Raw genomic sequence first — 21,758 nt, 5'->3', positions numbered from 1 at the left:
TAACCATGACGCTGCAAAAGGAAAAAAAGTATATATTTAATGTGTAAGGCCTTTGATGATACTAGACTCCCTGAGCCTGTCACTAACCTCAGCCAAAGGCAACCATGATGGATATAAAATATGTATAAAAATGTGAGGTGCAAACTCTTTTGTGATATGCCACTACCCATGGCCTTTGCATGGTTAGCATCTACCGGCATGACCATGGAGGGCAATCCCTGCACTCAGCAGTCTACAGTAGGACACCGATGAGGCCGGAGATTGAATGTAGGGTTGCAATGCAAACAGTCTCGCCTCATCGTCCTCATACATCACTGAGCACAGGGATTGCCTGCCACAGTCACGTTAGTAGGTGGCGCCTAAACAAATAATGGTGGAGAGCACTGGAGCGAGAGGCGCTTTATCAAGGAGGTAATGTTTTTTTGGTTGCTTGGTACCATTTACTCTTCAACTTCATTTTACCCAATCCCAAAAAAAACCTTCACTGCGACTTAAACTAATAATTTGTGATAAATCAGGTGTACTTTAATCCATTCTTCTGTGGAATCACACTGGCGAGCACCCATCCTTGACCCAGAGCTCACAAACAACATTTCTCCTTTTGTGAATGTCTGACTACTCTATGTAACCAAATAAAAAAAAAAATATAACAATAAAATGACACATTGACAAGAATCACAAGGTTTTCTTTACACTATACCTTTTATTTTCCAGTTTCTCAAGTTCTTCTCTTTGTTGCCTTTCAAATTCGAGCCTGGTAAGAAAAGAGAACACAGTTACATAAAGAACTTAGGGGTAAAGAAGAAGAAAGCAATGAATGATGACCATGGAAAATGTATTTAAAAGGGAATTTTAAGGCGAGATGGTTCACTATCATTTTTTTTTTTTTTTTTTTTATTTCACGAGAGATGAAAAATGGGTTTGACCAGAGCCACTAATTAGGTTTCCAGCGTCTGGGCACATCTAGTTGAAAGTTTAAATGTAAATGAATTTCTTGGGAGAAACTATTTAAGTGGTAATGTTAACTAAGACGGATAAATGATTAGCACAGCCCTTGCAAGTTCACTACATTCAGACATGGCAATCAATATATAGAAATTGAATTTCTCTACCTGAGACAAATTGGTCCTTTTACAGGGAAAAAGCTGCCACCGGAGGTAGAGAGAAAGCAAAGTGATCAATTTGTGAAAGGTTAAAAGCAAAAATAAGAAAATAAGAAGCAAATAGCCAAATGTGTTCAGACCTACCACCCAAAAGTAAAGCACGCACGGCCAATAATGACCTTAATAAGCATTTCACATATAGAAAGACTTCAAAAGACACAGCAATGACACTCCTAAGGGAGGCTTCAGTATAGATATATTAAAACTAATTTTATCAACTACCAAAATTTGTAGACCTCGATTCGTCCATTATATTAACTGTTGTAGTATACAAGAGCTGCAGGCTTCTGTTGTGACAACTGTGTTGAGCTGTGTGAATTATTAGCATTTAAAGGGCACCTGTCACCAGATTTGGGGTCTATAACCTGCGGCAACCACCAGTGGGCTCTTATATACAGCATAGTTGGGTCATATCGGCGTCTCGATTCTCCGATGCTGGTGCCTCCTCTTTCGGCCATCCTTGTCGTACCTTTTCTGAAGCCGGGGTGCATGATGCGTCCTACGTCAGCCACACTCGCCGGCATTGAGGTCCTGCGCAGTCGCACCTTGATCTGCCTTGAGCAGGGCAGATCAAAGCTGTGTAGTGCGCATGCGTGGGACCGGCGAGTGTGTATGACGTAGGACGCATCATACATCCAGGCTTCAGAAGGAGGACGAAGATGGCCGAAACAGGAGGCGCCGACACCGGACAACGGAGACGCCCATATGACCCAACTCCACTGCAGCGACCATTTAGGTATTATAAAGAGATTTTTACGTTCTACACAGCGGCCTGGGCTCTTATATACAGCATGTTAGAATGATGTAGAGAAGAGCCCACTGATGGTGGCCGCAACTTATCGGCCCCAATTCTGCTGACAGGTTCCCTTTAACCCCTTCACCCCCGGCCACTAAAACACCCTAATGACCGGGCCATTTTTTGCACTTCTGACCAGTGTCACTTTGACAGGTTATAACTCTGGAACGCTTCAACGGATCCTGGCGATTCTGAGACTGTTTTTTCGTGACATATTGTACTTCATGTCAGTGGTAAATTTAAACCAATAATTTTTGCGTTTGTGAAAATTTAGGAAATTTTGCGAAAACTTTGAAAATTTCGCAATTTTCAAACTTTGAAAATGTATGCCCATAAATCTGAGAGATATGTCACACAAAATAGTTACTAAATAAACTTTCCCACTTGTCTACTTTACATCAGCGCAATTTTCGAAACAAATTTTTTTTTTCGTTAGGAAGTTAGAAGGGGTCAAAGGTAATTCGCAATTTCTCATTTTTCCAACAAAATTTAGAAAATTATTTTTTTTAGGGACCACATCATATTTGAAGTGACTTTGAGAGACCGAGGTGACAGAAAATACCCAAAAGTGACCCCATTCTAAAAACTGCACCCCTCACACTGCTCAAAACCACATCCAAGAAGTTTATTAACCCTTTAGGTGCTTCACAGGAACCAAAGCAATGTGGAAGGAAAAAATTAAAATGTTACTTTTTAACACAAAAATGTTACTTTAGCCATAAAATTTTCATTTTCACAAGGGAGAAAAGAGATAGTCCACCCTACAATTTATTGTGCATTTTCTCCCGAGTACGCGGATACCTCATATGTGGTAAAAATCAATTGTTTGGGCGCACAGCGGAGCTCGGAAGGGAAGGCACGCCATTTGAATTTTTGAACGCAAAATTAGCTGCACTCATTAGCGGACGCCATGTTGGGTTTGAAGACCCCTGAGGTGCCTAAACAATGGAGCTCCCCCACAAGTGACCCCATTTTGGAAACTAGACCCCTCAAATAATTTTTCTAGATGTTTGGTGAGCACTTTGAACACCTGGGGGCTTCACAGAAATTTATAACGTTGAGCTGTGAAAAGAAAAAATGTTTTTTTTTTACCACAAAACTGTTGCTTCAACTAGGTAGTTTTTTTTTTCACAAGGGTATCGGCAAAAAATTCACCATTAAATTTATAGTGCATTTTTTCCTGAGTACGACGATACCTCATATGTGGTGGAAAGTAATTGTTTGGGCGCATGGCGGGGCTCAGAAGAGAAGGAGCGCCATTTGACAGCAAAATTGGTTGGAATCATTAGCGGGCGCCATGTCACGTTTGGAGACCCCCTATGGTGCTTAAACAGTGGAGCTCCCCCACAAGTGACCCCATTTTGGAAACTAGACCCCTCAAGGAGTTTATCTAGATGTTTAGCGAGCCCCAAGGGGCTCCACAGAAGTTGATAATGTTCAGCCATGAATACAATTTTTTTTTTCACCACAAAACTGTCACTTGAACCAGGTAGCTTTTTTTTCCACAAGGGTATCAGGAAAAAATGCACCATAAAACGTATTGTGCAATTTCTCCTGAGTACGCAGATACCTCATATGTGGTGGAAAGTAATTGTTTGGGCGCATGGCGGGGCTCAGAAGAGAAGGAACGCCATTTGACAGCAAAATTGGTTGGAATCATTAGCGGACGCCATGTCACGTTTGGAGACCCCCTATGGTGCCTAAACAGTGGAGCTCCCCCACAAATTACCCCATTTTGGAACTAAACCCCTCAAGCAATTTATCTAGATATTTGGTGAGCCCCTTGTACCCCCAGGGGCGCCACAGAAGTTGATAACATTGAACCGTGAAAATTATTTTTTTTTTAACCACAAAATTTTTGTATCAACCAAGTAGCTTTTTTTATTTTTACAACGGTATCAGGAAAAAATGCACCATAAAACGTAGTGTGCAATTTTTCCTGAGTACGTAGATACCTCATATGTGGTGGAAAGTAATTGTTTGGGCACATGGTGGGGCTCAGAAGAGAAGGAACGCCATTTAACTTTTCAAACGCACAGACGCGGTGCACTGATCGGCCGCTGCAGGACGCACGGTCGGATGAGATACAAAAAGCGTTGGGGATACGGAAAAAAGTCACGCCAAAAATTGAGCAGGAATGCAGATCCGTTATGTGCATCCCTGATCAGCGCTCGGCGGGACGCACGGACGGATGCGATACAAAAAGCATTGCGAATACGGAAAAAAGTCACGCCAAAAATTGACCACGGATGCAGATATGTTATGTGCATCCCTGATCAGCGCTCGGCGGGACGCATTGACAGATGAGATACAAGAAGCGTCGGGGATATGGGGAAAAAAAAAGTCCCGCTGAAAACTGACCACGGATGCAGATATGTTATCTGCATCCCTGATCAGCGCTCGGCGGGACGCACGGACGGATGAGGTGTAAAAATGGACAGGATACACGAAGAAAAAAAAAAAAAAAGTTATACTCACAGTACCAAGAGGATCACTGACCAGAGGGACAAGAAGGCAGTGAGATAGACAGCTTTACACGAGCAGAAGGCAGGACGTTGGACAGATCAGCAGAAGGACCCAGCGATGGAGGCAGATGTGATCGGGCCAGTGAAGACCTCGGACGACCCGTGAAGGCAGGTAAGAGGACGTCGGGGGGGTGGGGGGTGGTTTTGCAGAGGCGGGGGCAGAGAGGGAGAGCAGAGGGGGTGGAGAAGCAAAGGCAGAAGGAAGGAACTTTGGAAGCAGAATAGAGATGACAGAGGAGGCATGCAGATCGCGTGGGGAGCAGATCGGGATGCCGGGGGCAGATCGGGGGGGGCACGGGCAGGGGCCTTCACGAGAGCGCGCAGGGGCCTTCACGGGAGCGCGCATGGTCCATCGCGGGAGCGCAATACTTCCCATTGGAGCAGGAGCGGTGACATCAGAGGCGGCGTCTGCGGCGGCAGCAGCGGTGGCGTGGTACCAAAAGTACCAGCCAGTGCACGCTGAAGACATGTTGGGGGAGGGTCCCCAGACCAGCACAGGCCTGGGGAGGGCGGCCACCTGCAGATCACACCGCCCCACTGCACACTGATTGGAGCGATTGCGCGTCATAGCACGATCGCTCCAATCAGTGCTGCAGGGGCTGAGGGCGACATGTTTGAGATCCATCTATGATCTGCTGTAGCTGCTACAATAGATCATAGCAGGATCTCACAGTATTGCACTAATTTGGGCATTATTTTTGCCGAAATTAGTGCGAACGATGTGGTTGGCGGTTCAGATTTGAACAGCCAATCACATTGATCGCCTATGGGGGGTGGCGATGCCACCCCCCCTGGGGTCAAGCAAAGGTCCCCTGCTGTAAGAAACAGCAGGGGACATCATTTGAAAGCCGTTGCTATGGCCACGGCAATCAAATGAAGTTTAGGCAGTAAAATTACATCCCTGGTCGTTAAGTCACGTTAAAATAGGACGTAATTTTACTGCCCGCGGTCGTGAAGGGGTTAAGGCTCCTCTGGAAAATTAAATCTGCACAATTTCAGAATCCAATCCAAGTGGACTTCTCCATATTCTGATCCATGCAATGGGGACCATGAAAGGACTCTATTATAGAAGCTGCCAAATATAGAACTTTCCCGTTTTTATTTTCTACTTTTGTCATTATTACTTTTTGCACCTTTCATGAATGATTACTATTTTCAAATATTGTTTATACTGTATATATTACGCACTATACTTTGTGTTTATGCCATGGCCAGTTTATGGGGGTTTTTTTCACCCATTCTTTTGAAAAAAAAAACCAAAAACATTTGTTTCACCATATAGTGTACTGAAAACAGGAAAAAAAAATCCAAGTGCGGTAAAGCTGCAATTCCACAAAAAGTTTTTTTATTTTCCATGTTCACTATATGATAATACTGACCTAGAAATATGATGTTCCAGGTCAGTACGAGTACTGTATTTTTTGCTTTATAAGACACACCTGATTATAAGACGCACCCCCAAATTTGGTGAAGGAAAAGAGATTTTTTTTTTAATGTTAAATGGGGTCCGTCTTATAATACCAGTGTCCGTCTAACATATCATATAGGGTATATGTTCCTCATAGCCCCCCCATCCTAAAATTAGCCCCCTTAATCTCGATATGGCCCCCTTATATTAAATATAGCCTCCTTGTGCTGGCATACGTCCCCCAGTGACGCCACATGTCCCCCATTGCTGGCACACATGCTCTAATGCTGGCACACGTCCCCTACGGCTGGCACAGGTCTCATAGATGGCACACGTCTCCTACAGCTGGCACAAATCTCCTATGGATGGCACACCTCCCCTTGTGCTTCCCATGGTCCCCTATGGATGGCACACGTCCCCCTCTGCTGCCCATGGCCCCCTATGGATGGCACACGTCCCCCTGTGCTGCCCATGGCCCCCTATGGATGGCACACGTCCCCCTGTGCTGCCCATGGCCCCTTATGGATGGCACATGTCCCCCTGGTTTTGATATCGCCCCAATGCTGCTTCCCATAGTAAAATAAAAAACTCTTTACTTACCTTCTCCAGCGCTGTCCTTCCTCGTGTCTCCCTCCGTGCTGCTGAGCTCCTGCACTTCCTGGTTCTCGGTGCCGGTCATATGATCGGCACAGCAGAGTGACATCATCTCTGCGTGCCTGATCACAGCGGCAGCAGGGAGACCGGGGAGACACGCTGGAGGAGGTAAGTAAAGAGTTTTTTATTTTACTATGTGCAGCAGAATGGGGGCCATATCCAACACAGGGGGGGGCAAGTGCCATCAAAGGGGGGCGCAGGCACATATAATATGCGTCGCTGCCCCAGCCCATCACCGCGGTGTGGTTTCAGCACCACGGTTATGGACAGTGGCAGTGCATATTATATGAGCGGGAGCAGGAGATCTCCCGCTGCCTCCTGCAGCCATCACCAGCCTGCCTCAGCCCCCAACACAGCTCCAGAGCTTCCCCCACCGCCCCTGGGCCCTGCAGTATATAATCTGTATATTCGGATTATAAAACGCACCCCCTACTTTCCCCCAAAATTTGGGGGAACAAAAGTGCGTCTTATAAAGCGAGCGAGTACATTTTGTGCTCAATCTTTATCCTCGATGAGGCAAGTATGAGATTGAGCTGTAGAGTGACTTACACTCCTTATAGTTCCCCAGCCCACATCACAGAGGGCCTGACCATGATTCCCAGTCAGAGGGCTCTCGCCTATCTAAATTTGATCTACTTTCTGCCAATAGTTTCTGGTTTGGCTTCTTATCCTAAGTCGTGGGGCAAGTCTCGTTAATATTGACTTTAGAGATGCTAATGGCCAATAGGTAGCACCTAAGATCAAGTATTCTTCATCTCTGATGACGATATTTGCTTATTCAATGTGAAATAAACACATAGCACACATTTTTATGAAGTGTTTGCTAGCCTCAAATACTGTATAGTGCAATCTCTGTGGTTGGTTTGTATTGGTTTCTCTTATAATCCTGTGTGCTCAAGTGCCCCAAAAATTACCTTCATTTAGAAGTATGAAGGTCTTTTAATTGGGACTATGAAGTTAAAATTCTAACCTCGGTTACAGATATATCAACTGCAAAAGGTTTACAGAGACTTTAAAACAAGTTTCAAATATTTTGACAGCTGGTAAAAAAAAATAAAAATGTTATCAAAGAAATCGCACTGCATCAGAGCTATCGAGAAGAGCCGGGCAAAGTGCAAGAATTGGCTCACCTAATGGGGTGGCTGCTATTTTAAGGCTGGCAAGGGGCAAATAGCCATGGGCCTTTACAGCCTAAAAATACCAGCACTCATCTGTCTGCTTTACCTCGGCTGATTATCAAGAATAGGGGGGACTTTATGCTGTTTTTTTTGTTTTTAAACTATTTATTTATAAATAATTAAAACACACATTGGGACCCCCTCTATTTTTTGATAACCAGCCAAGGTAAAGCAGAAAAATAAAGGCTGCAGCCCGCGGCTGTCTGCTTTACCCTGGCTGGTTATCAAAAATAGGGGGGACCCCCACATTTTAATTTTTTTTTATTTTTTATTTATTCCCTGTGCACATCTGTTTGCAGGGTAACTGTCCTGCTCTTATGCCCATTTTGCTTCCTTCTGCAGCCCCCTAGCTCTTACTATGACCATTTTAAAAGTACCAAAGTTCAGATCACCATTAACTTATATGGGGTTCAGGGTCAAGTTCGGGTACCGAAAAAAACTTGTAACTAAAGTTTGGCTGAACACGGCGAACCCAAAAATCCATGGGTCCACTAATATCTTGATCTGTTCTTTGCACCAATCAGATTTTACCCAGATGATATTCCTTTTCTCATCTGACAGTATGCAGTCATTAAGACAGAGAAAATGCAGATTCACCCCCATCTTTCACTACCTTTATACTAGAAAGATTTTTTTTCTGGGTGAAGGGGTTTGCAAACATTTACGGAGTCTACAGGGAGGGAAATGGAGTCCGACAGCTGGAAGTTGCCGAAAATGCTACTTCCCCAATTATGTTACATACAATCAAATATTCCACTGAACTATGCAAAACAAAAAATCTGGAATAATTGGTAGACTTAAGAATTGGAGTAACACCGTGTATGAACTAGGTTATGTCACATTGACCATTCTAGAATAAATATCAGTTTGTACAACACTAAAGGTTAAGTCTAACTAGTCGTATTTAATAGTCCAATTATTTCCTATACGCAGTCATTTGAGGCTGACAAACTTCATAAAAATGTGGGCCATGAGATGTGTTCCTTGTTTATTTCACATAATATTTGTATGTCAAGAAAAATTGAATAGCAAATATCCTCTTCAGAGGGGAAAAGGTCTTGAACTCTAGTGTCACCAATTGGTGTTTGCAATCCTAAAAGTCAATATTGACCCTGTAATGAGCCTTGCTACATGACCTCCTGCTTTGCACTGATGGGCGGCAAACACCACAAAACATGTGTCTGCAAATGAAGTTTCTGATTTGGCTTCTTATCCCACGTCATGTGGCAAGGTTCTCTAAAGAGACAATATTGATGTATTGCTACATCCAGTAGGTGGCGCTACAATTCAAATAGTCTTCCTCTCTAAAGAAGCAATTTGTATATGTAAAATCCCAAAAGAGTTTTGCATGGTCTATAAGTTTCCTTTTCTCTCCACAAGGAGAAACGTTCCCCCTGTACACAGACACAGAAAATAAATGACAAACAATATAGATCGTAAACATATACTATTTTACACTTAAACTTTGACATTCCTTCTGTAGTTTCAAATATGAATTGATTCAGTAATCAAGGGATTATTTTGTCTTGGTATCTAAAATACCAACTAAATGTAAAACTTAAAGTGTGCTGCTATTACTTGCTTTTAAAGGGAATTATTATGTTGACTTATATAGAAGCCTTTAATTCCATAGCACTTAGAGACATTATCATCATCACTGTCCCTATTGGGGCTCACAATCTAAATTCCTTATCAGCATGACTATGGAGTGTGGGAGGAAACCGGAGAACCCGGAGGAAACACACACAAACACGGGGAGAACATACAAACTCCTTGCAGGTGTTTTCTTTGGTGGGATTTGAACCCAGCAACCAAACAGGTGGGTCCCTGATGGCTTCTCCCTGCCTGCTCCCCTGGAGTGACAGGTGTCCCCTATACATGCACACAGGGAGAGACCTGTTATGCACGAGAAGCCGCCAGGAACATGCCTGTCTGACTGCTCTCCCCTGTACCTCGGTCACTGACTGCTTTTAAAGTACATTTTTCTCGGATACGCTGTTGTGTTTCAGAACTGCAGACCTCCCACAAAATAAGCTTGCTGCAGATCGCACCCAGAAGAAAATGAGCCACACGCTTCACAGGAGACCAGTGAGCTGATTTTGTGGACGTCTGCAGTTCTGTTGTGACCACGCGCACTCTCGCGGTCACACCGATAGCAGAGGTTGCGAGGGAGCATGTGCAGCCCTCACATAGCGCATACAGTAGTCCACTAAGAAGATAGTGTTCACAAAGATGGTGCCGGAGAAAGCACTATGCGTCGACACGGACACCATCTTAGTGAAGACTTTTATGCAATATTTCCAAATGATAGTGTACAGGCACCAGAATTAACATTTAGGACGGCGACAGGGAGAGGAAAGCCAGGCAGGCAGACAAGGGCTGGAAAAGATAGCAAGACCCGACCCATATATTTCTTTGCTGTTGCACCTGTCAATCAAATATCAGTGCATTGCTGGAACTTTACTTGCACATATTTCTGCAATAAAACATCGAAATTCAGAAAAAAAAGCTATGCTTACATTCAGCATCCTAGTGCAAGTATAGCAGTGGCTTTACTTTATATATGAAAACCTGATGGCTGGTTCTCTATGTCTGGGACTTGACACAAGCTGTTAGGGGCTTTAAAGTGGAAGTAAAATTTTAGGTTCATGTGACCATGATACAATCTCAATGTTTCTCTATGGAAACAATTGCAGTTAGCTTACTACAATCCCAAGAACTCCAGCCACGTTGGCATTCATGAGGTGGCCATGCAATTACTTTGTCCCATCAGGTAACATTGAGCTCAGTATGGATCCTTATAATCTCATGATCGGTTATGTTCAGCGTTATGCTCCTCACTAGAGATTATAGCTATTGCATTTTTTCCAGTAACTCGTGTCATACTAGGTGAACTTGTGGACTATCACTTTGCAAATTCAAGAAAAATGTCTGTAAACAAAAAATAATGCAGCCATGAATATGTTATAAAATATATTTATGAAGGTAAAAATAACGTCTACTTAAAATAAAGTGGATGAGCATGGAGTAGAGAACGTTTCAACTGATATTGGCTTTACATACAGTTGGGGAAATATTTGATACGCTGCCGATTTTGCAAGTTTTCCTACCTACAAAGAATGGAGAGGTATGTAATTTTTATCATAGGTACATTTCAACTGTGAGACAGAATCCCCCCCCCCCAAAAAAAAATATCCAAAAATCACATTATTAATTTGTATTTTTTTGCATCAAATAAGTATTTGGTCACCTACCAACCAGCAAGAATGCTGACTCTCTCAGACCTATTATTTTTCTTTAAGAAGCTCCTACTCTGCACTCATTACCGGTATTAATTGCACCTGTTTGAATTTGATACCTGTATAAGAGACACCTGTCTACACACTCAATCAATCACACTCCAACCTCTCCACCATGGCCAGGACCAAAGAGCTGTCTAAGGACATCAGGGACCAAACTGTATACCTGCACAAGGTTGGGATGGATATAATAAGCTACCAGCTTGGTGAGAAGGCAACAACTGTTGGCACATTTATAAGAAAATGGAAGAAATACAAGATGACTGTCAATCTTACTCAGACTGGGACTCCATGCAAGATCTTGCCTTGTGGGGTAAAGAGGATTCTGAGAAAGGTCAGGAATCAGCCCAGAACTACAAAGGAAGACCTAGTCAATGACCTCAAGAGAATTGGGACCACAATCTCAAAGATTACCGTTAGTAACACATTACGCCGTCATGGATTAAAATCCTGCAGGGCACGCAAGGTCCCCCTGCTCACACCAGAACATGTCTAGGCCCGTTTGAAGTTCGCCAATGACCAACTGGATGATTCAGAGGTGGTGTAGGAGGTGGTCATTTCAGATGAAACCTAAATAGAACTTTTTGGTATCAACTCCACTCACTTTGTTTAGAGGAAAAAGAAGGATGAGTACAACCCCAAGAACACCGTCCCAACCAAAAACCATGGGGGTGAAAACATTGAAAACTTAACACTTTGTGGGTGCTTTTCTGCCAAGGGGAAAGGACGACTGTAGCATATTGAAGGGTGAATGGATCAAGTCATGTATTGCGATATTTTGGCCAACAACCTAGTTCCCTCAATAACAGCCTTGAAGATGGGTCGTGGCTGGGTCTTGACAGTGCATGACAATGGCTCGAAATACACAGCCAGGGCAACTAAGGAGTGGCTCCGTAAGAAACATTTCAAGGTCCTGGAGTTGCCTAGCCAGTCTCCAGACCTAAATCCAATAGAAAATCTTTTTGAAGAAAGGTGAAACTCAAAGTTGCTCAGCAACAGCCCTAAACCTGAAAGATCTGGAGAAGATCTGTATGGAGGAGTGGGCCAAAATCCCTGCCGCAGTGTGTGCAAACATGGTAAAGAACTACAGGAAACATCTGACCTCTGTAACTGCAAACAAAGGTTTCTGTACCAAATATTAAGTTCTGGTTTTCAATTGTGTCAAATACTTATTTCATGCAATAAAATGCAAATTAATTGTTTAAAATCATGTAAATGTGATTTTCTGGCATTTTTTTTGGATTCTGTCTGTCACAGATGAAGTGCACCTACGACAAAAATTACAGACCTCTCCGTTCTTTGTAGGTGGGATATACTTGCACTATCTCCAGTGTATCAAACACTTATTTTCCCCACTGTACATAAAATATTAGCAATGGATGGATAAGTAACCAGAAGGGATTGGGCACGGGGGAGGGGTGGTAGAAGAGAAAAGCATGAAGACATAGGCAATTACTGTAACTAAGCGTGGTCCAGACATTGATGGAAATCAATTGGAAAGTACAAAACCGCAGTTCAGGACAGACCCTACAGCTAGTCTCCTGCACTTTGTACAGAGCGATGGAGAGGTCTGCACGCTATGGTTAACAGATGACATTGCAATTAAATAATACCCTGTAACCTGTGTATATCAAATCACAAATGTTAAGGCTTAAACAATGCAGCAAACAAGCATGAAGCAACCCAATCACATGGGATGGTCAAACCCAATCTACACAATAAAGCGGAAGCTTTTTCACAGGAGTTAGCCAGAGTCCAGATATATAACAGAGCTCTAGACGCGTCTCGTCTATAGATTTGGGATACGCCATAGAAAACGTTGCAAGAAAATGAACACACAATAATGGAAAACAAATCTGCTGTCAACCAGCGCTAGACTTCAACCAGACTCTCTCATGACAGCTATTTAAATGCTGAATGTTGTTTTGCTCATGAATAAATAGTATGTGCAAATATCAAATTACTGAAATTATATAGGAGGAAAACAAAACTGCAAAAAAAAGGTATGCATTTAACAATCCTCCAAAATAGCAATGGAAAGATAATATTACTATTTGTTCCTTGATTAAAACCGTTTTCTGATCTTAAAGTGATTGTGTATTGCTAGGATATTTTATTTATCATTTTATGATCGTGAAGAATGGCCACTGATCCAGAGAATGAAGGAGCCAAAGGGATTATTTAGCTCTGTCGCTCTTTATTATTTTTCCCTGCAAAGCAGCACCAAGCCACTGGCGCCATTTTTGTGACTGAAGCAGTGAAGTTCTTTTGTATAGAAGATGCCCGGGGGATTTACATGTCGGAAAGACTGAGAAGGGCCAATGACACTAAATCTGCAGCCTGGTCGTGTCATATTCTCAGGATCAAGACAAAACAAAGAAAGGAGGAAACACTGGCACCATTCAGCGAGCTAACCACTCAATCTTCCTATTTCAGGTTTATACACGCATTATATGGCTTGTAAATTTCGTAGCATTCTGGCCACGGTGCTCACTCCAAAAGACAACAATCCATACAGTCCATGTGAAAAGAGATGGAAGGCACTCACCAGATATGCGGTAAAAAAAGCACGCCTTTCCCTCTGACCTGATGGTCGAATAAAACAGCTTTTTTTACCGCATATCTGGTGAGTGCCGTCTCTTTTCACATATTCTCAGGATCAGCGGTGGTCGCAGAGGTTGGATCCCTGTGATCATAAAGTGAAGCAATATTCCAGTGATACACCACCACCAGGAATGGAAATAGATAAATCTATCTTTCCATCCATCCATATAGAGATTATGACAATGGCTTAAGAAGGGCAATAAGAAACCTCCAACACAGTCCAGCTGCACTCCGGGTAGTTGAGTAACATTATGTATTTGAGCAATATGAGGATGCGAGTGGACAATAAGGTAACAGTAATTAAAAAAAAAAAAAATATATATATATATATATATATATATATATATATATATATATATATATATATATATATATATATAACCCAGTGAAACACTTATCTCTTGCTTTGTAAGTGATGGCTAATGCAAAATCAAGATAAACTTAAGTAAATGGAATAAGGCATCATCAAAAATTAATCTTATGAAAACTTTGAAACTGTAACAAAAAAAAAAAATGTCCCGATCTGCAGCTAACCGCACAGTGATACTTATGTACGGTGATGCTGCGGTATTAAAGAGAACCTGTCAGCACTATTTATTAGATGAACACTGTGTTTCCTCAGCCTGTGATTTTGAAGACGCTGTCTCAGATCTTTGTTCACAGGTCACTGCTGAAATTTTAATCACAGAAGTCCAGATATTGGCAGACCAGAGGCAGGCGGAGGGGCCAGGGAATCACAGACAGGGAGAAGACTACTCAGTATAAAGTCTGGCCCCTGTGCACCAAAATCAGTTTAGGAGAAAATGTCAAATGGTGATTAAATAAGAACTACAAAGTGGATTTCTTCTGAAATAGTATTAATTTAATCAGTATTACAGCCACGTCTTTACTCTACATCACTAAATTGTGCTGACAGGTTCTCTTTAAATAATCTTGGATATTATTCTATATTATACTTGTGCGAGTAGCAAATGATTCTTAAGTGGTCATGAAACTCTACAATATCTCAAGCGCTCCAGCCGTTAACAGCTCAGAAGATCCATAAGTAGGATCGGATTAGCGTTTGTAAAAAGGTGAAGATGCTAAAGGGCAAGTACAAGAGTAGGGGCAGGAACCTTAGATTAGAAGCAGCACCTCAAAGCTGATCAAAATAATGCTGGAGCGGTTTTAAGTCATAAATGGCTTTATATGGATAGTAAGGTCCTCCATATACATTAGATCACCTTTCTCCTCTATCTCCCCCATTCACATGAATGCTCTGCTTGGCCGAGAGGTCCTGCATTGTCTATGAGAGAGCTGTTATCAGACTTCTCAGACAGCAGTTTATCTCCTGAATTAAAAAAGTATTGGTCATTCGAGATTGAAAAGGCCAGATCTTTCTCTTCCCCGATATCTCTCAAGAAAGAATTTTGAGGCCCCCAAACACATTAAACTGTCGGTGGATAAGGTTCCAGCTGCCAATACTGGTGGGATCTCAGTCAAAAAGTGTGTAGGGCCTTTAAGCCCAAGTGAAGCAAGCAGCGACCTATATATTGCATCAAGTTATATTTCTTAGCCATCCAGTAAAATTACACAAGTATACTCTACATGACTTGAACAATTATCAATCACAATTTGTCTTCTGGGGGGAAAAAAAAAAACCTTTGACATTACGAAAAATATAAAACCGCCTTTGATGTCAAAATTGTACACAATACAATTCGTGACTAGGAAAAACCTCACCATGATAAACACGCAGACGAGAATAAAACAAGTTCTTGAGCAGAAATAAGCGAGATGGCGGAAAATGAAGAAAAATAAACAGTGGCCTCGAAGAACACATCATATAATCAATCTTCTTCCAAACTGCAGATGCAACTACTGGGGGCCTGGATAACCTTCAATTTAAACCTCAAAGTCACTCAAGATTAGTAGCGGAAAATCAGACTACATGTCACTGACATACTGCTGGCAGGACCAAGAATACAATAAAAGTCATCATATGAAAGAGGGAAAATCACAACTAATGGAGAGTTTACGGCACAGATGTGATGAGTGTTTGTGCTTAGAAACAATTCTATTCGGTTAAACACATAGCAGATTTTTGGGGGCGGGGAAGAACTGGTCTTGTTCAGAAAACTGCATTTAAGATCACAGATTTTCTATTAATATGATGAATAAGAAGAATGGAGAACAGGTCTTTCCCGGTATCAAAAACGATTGAATCATAGTCTGGCTGTGTGATTGTCTTTAACAAGGACTGTGGCTTCTCAAAGAAAACTATATAAAATGCCAGACGGGGACCATAGGGATAGATGAGACCAGGGCAGCTTCTTAATGCCCCACTCCAAGTGATTGACAGGTCACAAATGTTCAGAGACCTGTCAATCACTGGAGCAGGGCGGGGAGACAACGGCCTGGTAATGCATCACATTAGTTCGGTTTTTCCATGTGTGTACATATTAATACAAAAAAAAACCCCACAAAAAACAAAGACAGTTTGCACTCTGAAATGCTGAAGTATGATAACTATGAATGACTATAGACCTGCATTACTGCTAAGGGAAATCTAAGAAAAATGAGATATTTAGCATATAGGAACAGCCATTTGTATATCTGCCCAGTAACCACGTCACGGCATATATACAAAAGGCCATTTCAATATGCTAAATATCTACTTTTTCTTAGATTTTTCTTAGCAGTAATGCAGGTCTGTATTCACGGATTCATACTTTTCATGCTTTAGCATTATCAGAGTGCAAACGGTCTTTTTTTGTATTTTGTGTCATGTTCAGTTATGCACCTGTTCACATTTCAGTTTGGGGAGTGCCGTCAGTCTTTTTGTACATATTAATAGACCTATCAACCACCTCTAGAAGTTCTGGGAAACATTGGATGGGGGCTGGGCCCGACTAGTTTCTTCTCCATGTATAATCCCAGCCAAATGTTAAAAAAAAAACCCAAGGTTCTCTCTGAAACTGCAGGGTTTCATAGAAAGTCAGACCTAGCTGCAATCATGCAGCCAGGCTCTGATTCATGCTGCCCGTAGTTCAGGCATCATGAGTTTAGGGACAGCTTCCTTTCAAAAGCTCCAAGTAGTAGAAATGAACAAACCCAAGGTTCAGTGTTCGGATCACACACAGCCTACAAAAAAAAATAAAAAAATCAGTTTGGGTTCAGACATCGGGTGCTTTGCGTATGCAAACCACTCGCGCAAGCATCGCTGTGCTGCGGTACATTTGGTGCTCAGCCCAGTGTGAGCCACTGGCACTGGATGCAACAACAGCATGATTACATGTAGTGTGCACCAAAAATAAATAAATAATTTGAAAAACCCTGCCCCTGAAAGTGATTTGTTTATGATTGGCTGCATGTGGGCAGAGAACCGAACTGCCCAATTAGTGACTTCCATTGGGGTTCAGGGCAAGTCCAGCTCCCAAACAGAACGTTATCTTGGGTCTGGCTGAACACGTTGAACTGAACTTCTACGGGTTTGCTCATCTCCAGAAAGCAGTAAAGATGAGCGGAGCAATTGAACATTTTGAGATTAGATTCGGGGAGGTGGCGGAATGGTTGGGGGGGGAAACAAAACTTGTCCAGCATCCAGGCAAACCTCACTGTGAATTATTGTAAAGTGGGAGTTAGTACCTGGTCCATCAGAGATCAGCAGTTCACACTAGAGCACAGTTTGTACGGCAGAGTAGTTTTTCAGGAAAATGCGTGGTGCCTACAGTGAAAGATGGTGGTGGCAGTGTCTATCTGTGGCTGTGAGTTCTGCTGGTGTCGGGGAGCTACATTTCATTGATGGTATCATGAATTCACAGACGTGCTGCTCTACATTGAAAGAGAAGATGCTCCCGTCACTCCATGCTCTCGGTAGACGTGCACTTTTCCAACATGACAATGATCCAAAACACACATTTATTGAATTTCTGAACAAGAATAGGGTGAAAGTGATTCAGTAGCCAAGTATTTCCCCTCATCTGAACCCAATCGCATTCTGAATACATGAGTTGTCATCACTCTCCATGCAGCAGCCATTCTCTAACAGAGGTCATTCTTGGAGAATGGAAAAAAGATAGCTGTTGCAATATATCGCCAACTTGCTCATTCCATGCCTAGAAGACTTGGTTCTGTTCTTAAAAATAATGGCGGTTGTACAAAATATTAGACGTAGCTTTTTTTTATGCGGGTGTACTCATTTTTCCATCACCTAGCTTGAGTAAGGTTAAAGATTTTGTAATGAGTTTAACAAAAAAGGTTCTATGAAACGAATTCTTGTCCAACTTTTGGAAATTGTTCTTGTGTGAGATACGGATTACAATTTTACTTTTTAAAAGGGGGTGTACTTGTTATGAGGAGTCGTCCATATTGTACAGAGCATATTGGAAACTTGTATTTAAGGGACAAGAGTGTAAGAATTCATGGGGTTGTAGCACAAACAAATCATTTGTCCATAAAAAAAATAGTTCTAGTTGGGGGTTCAACCAACCACCGATCAAAAGAACAAGGAGCCAAAGTCTCCTGTTTTGAATTCAATGGTAGTGAGCATGTGCAACCGCTGCTCCATTCACGGCTTATTGGGGGGTGGTTGTACATGTTTTCTAATGCTCCCACCACACAGGAGATACTGGGGCCTTGTTTCCATAATTGATGGGAGTCTCAACAGTTGGGACTAGCGTTCATACATTATCTATATTGTTGATTGGTGATAAATAATTTGTTTAGGGAACAACCCCGTTAAAAGATGGGCTATATTTCCGTAAATGACCACAATAGTTCATCCTGGAAGTTTTGCCAAAAGTTTTGTTAATACTCATCTGCTAAGGAGCCACATTATGTTGTGAAACTAAAATGACACAGAGGGGTGGGGGGGGGGGACGCAAATGGTGTCTTATCCGGTGGTACCAGAAAGAATTTAATTAGGCGCATGAACCTGGTACGGTTGTGTTATAGGCACATCCACTATAAACACGTGTTGAGGAAGGCTGCTGCAGAATCCAGGAAGATAGTGTTGGAGAAGATGGAAGACAAGGGTTAATCTGCGCTGCCAGAAGAAGATCACTCGTAATGGGATCATCTTCTGGCAGCGCGGATTAATCCCTTTTCTTCCATCTTCTCCGAGGAGCCACATTACTAATAACACACTTTTTATGGATATCATGACTTCTAAAAATACGGCAAATATGGAACTTTCAGATGTTAAACTGTGGCTTTTTTTCATTAGAGTTCCCCTTTAAGTCCAACAGTGGCTTTTCTGTCTGGAACAGCTGTTATTATAAATGTCTGTTTTACTAAAAGTAACAAATGTTTTACTGAAAGTTGTGTTCCGGTCAATATATTAGCACAATACAACGTATCCCTGGTGTCCTGCCGAGAAGCTGCCCTGTATGATACTTGCCTCTCTCCCTGGGAAAAGAAACTTCGGATTCTTCAGCTCTATTACATTAGCTTTGCCACTGCCAGCCTGAGATTGATCTGTTTGTTCCCTGTGGCTGTCGTGACATATTACACACTGCCTGTAACTCTCACTTGAAAATATTTATTCATATGCTTTTGGATGCTCCTGGCCTTTCATCAGATGCTTTTTTTCTTTCTTTTTTTTTTTTGCTATAGATCTTGCAAAGATTTATCTTCTGCCAAAGTAAGGTCTGATAAAAGCAACTTAATTTCAACATTTAAAGGGGCTGGAGAGACGAGTGTTTCTTTAGGGTGCATTTACTTGTCTAGATGAGGCCTGTCTGATTCCATTTTTAAAGCGCACTAAGTCGCACATCTACAGTACATAACCAAAGTTAGTACACCCCTCACATTTTTAATATTTTATATTTTCATAAAACACTGAAGATCTCACACTTTGATACAATGTAAAGTAGTCAGTGTACAGTTTATATAACAGTGTAAATTTGCTGTGCCCTCTAAACTCAACAGAGCCAACAAAAGTGAGTACACCCCTAAGTGAAAATGGCCAAATTGTCCCCAATTAGCCATTTACCCTCATGTGACTCATTAGTGTTACAAGGTCTCACATGTGAATAGGGAGCAGGTGTGTTACACTTGGTGTTATCCCTCACACACTCTCATACTGGTCACTGGAAGTTCACCATGGCTCCTCATGGCAAAGAATTCTCTGAGAATATGCAAAAAGAGATTAAGTGAAAATATCCAAATTGTGCACGAAGTGTCAATATGTTATGTTCCCACCATTTTTTTTTTTTTTTTCCCCAAACACTGCCTTCGCTTTCTTGAGCATGGAGGTCACTTGAGCTTCACAGGAGCCACTGGGATCCTCTTCCATCCTCTATGATGACATCACGGACCTGGTGGATGTTAGAGACCTTGCGCTCCACCACCTTCCATTTGAGGAGGCCCCACAGATCCTGAATAGGGTTTAGGTCTCGAGACATGCTTGACCAGTCATCACCTTTAACCGCAGTTATTTTAGCAAGGCAGTGGTTGTCTTGGAGGTGTGTTTGGGGACGTTATGTTGAGATACTGCTCTGCGGCCCAGTTTCCAAAAAAAAAAAAAACCGTGGGATACTTCAGTATGTTTCAGTACATTTTAAGAATGAGATCCTGCAGGATCTCCCTCCCTGAAGAAGTGTGCAACCCGTAGCGAAACGCGCGTTAGTGGTCCTATGATCCTGTTTGGGGGTTCTTGATGGCCTAGGAACTCTCCTTGATCGCACCTTATTTGCATTTGCACTTTAGGTAATTATGGTTCCTTTGTTTATTATACGGCATATATGTTTCTAAAACTTTCTTCCAGAATGACATTTATAATACACTGCAGATGAAGTTCTTCCTCTATATTCATGGCTTTATTGCTTCGCTCTTTTCCTGAGGTTCATTTTGGGTTCTGTCTTTTGCCGCATTTATCTATTATTTTGTTATTTATCGTATAACATACACTATCTGGAAACCATTTTTTCCTATCATATGGCCTCAGTTCCCTCTTTACTTTCCTGTGATTGTTTTTTTTAACACTATGTTATCCTGTGTCTGTTAGTGATTTTCTAATAAAGTTGTATTGTTTTTGCACACAATACTCCTCTTCTCTCGTTCTTAAAATGTAATTTTGAGTAGTGCATACACCGGTCTAGTGATACCAAGGCTAGCCAGGTGATAATATAATAAGCTCAGTTATGAGAATTTTGTTTTTAATATGTCACAGTACATGTTGGTATTTATGGTTCCATCAATGAACTGCTCCCCACAGCACTCATGCAGCTCAAAACAATAACACTCCCACCAAAATGCTTCACTGTAGACAAGACACATTTGTCCTTGTACTTGAACAAGCAACCACATAAGCCAGCAAGTCACCATACTCCTGACAACCACAGTCTCAGCTTCACATGAGGCAGAAACCATGCACATCAAACTAGTTACTGAACGGAATATGCCTGTGCAGTACCATTCTTCACGGTGTTTCTACATCAAAACACTACAGACCATATGAAAAGCACTACTCAGCCAGCAATTTTTCTTGAAAAAAAAAAATCATAGAAAACCAACATGTCCAACTTATATCCTAGTGCATCTGTATGTAGAGAAATAATTCTTTTTTTGAGATCCTCAGAGAATTCTAAGCCTTGAGGAGGCATGTTGAACTTCCAGTGACCAGTAAGAGAGTGTGTGAGAGATAACACCAAATGTAACACACCTTCTCCGCATTCATACCTGAGACCTTGTAACATTAATGACACTGGGGAGTTAAAATGTGTAATTGGGCACAATTTAGCCTCTTTCTTAGGGGTGTACTCACTTTTGTTGCCAGAGGTTTTGACATTAATGGCTGTGTCGAGTTATTTAGAGGACACCAAATTTACAATGTTATAAAAGCTGTACACTGACTACTTTACATTGTTTCAAAGTGTCAGATCTTCAGTGTTGTCCCATGAAAGGATATAATAAAATATTTACAAAATCGGGAGGGGTGTACTCACCTTTGTGATATACTGTATGTTGTCTATCTTTGCTGTAAACTTAGAGGGAACTTGGGAGTACACACTGATCCAAACACTACTGATACGGACACCATTTTTTTCACGTTCATACTCCTACCGGACAATAACTGAATTCTAGAAACTTCTAAGTTGGCGTTAAAGTCCGTTTACAAGCAGCGCTATGTCATATTTGGCAACTGGAA

The 21,758-nt window shown here is 41.9% G+C and overlaps 1 protein-coding gene across 2 annotated transcripts in view; it reads right to left on the bottom strand.

The window, feature by feature from the left end:
- Positions 1–21,758, bottom strand: part of KIF16B (kinesin family member 16B) — a 499,368-nt gene that overhangs the window by 213,395 nt on the left and 264,215 nt on the right. The window contains exons 18-19 of one of the 2 annotated variants that reach the window (XM_075339277.1): positions 1,113–1,145; positions 701–754 (exon numbers count right to left, since the gene is read on the bottom strand). In XM_075339277.1, coding sequence (XP_075195392.1) covers positions 701–754; positions 1,113–1,145 — 87 coding nt within the window. The remainder of the gene's footprint in view (positions 1–700; positions 755–1,112; positions 1,146–21,758) is intronic. The other variant, XM_075339278.1, reaches the window with a different exon arrangement.

The sequence above is a fragment of the Anomaloglossus baeobatrachus genome, chromosome 3 (genome assembly GCF_048569485.1).
Source record: "Anomaloglossus baeobatrachus isolate aAnoBae1 chromosome 3, aAnoBae1.hap1, whole genome shotgun sequence".
Lineage (NCBI taxonomy): Eukaryota > Metazoa > Chordata > Amphibia > Anura > Aromobatidae > Anomaloglossus > Anomaloglossus baeobatrachus.
The sequence above is the reverse complement of the archived record's forward strand: the minus strand, read 5'-3'. Positions and strand labels throughout refer to the sequence as shown.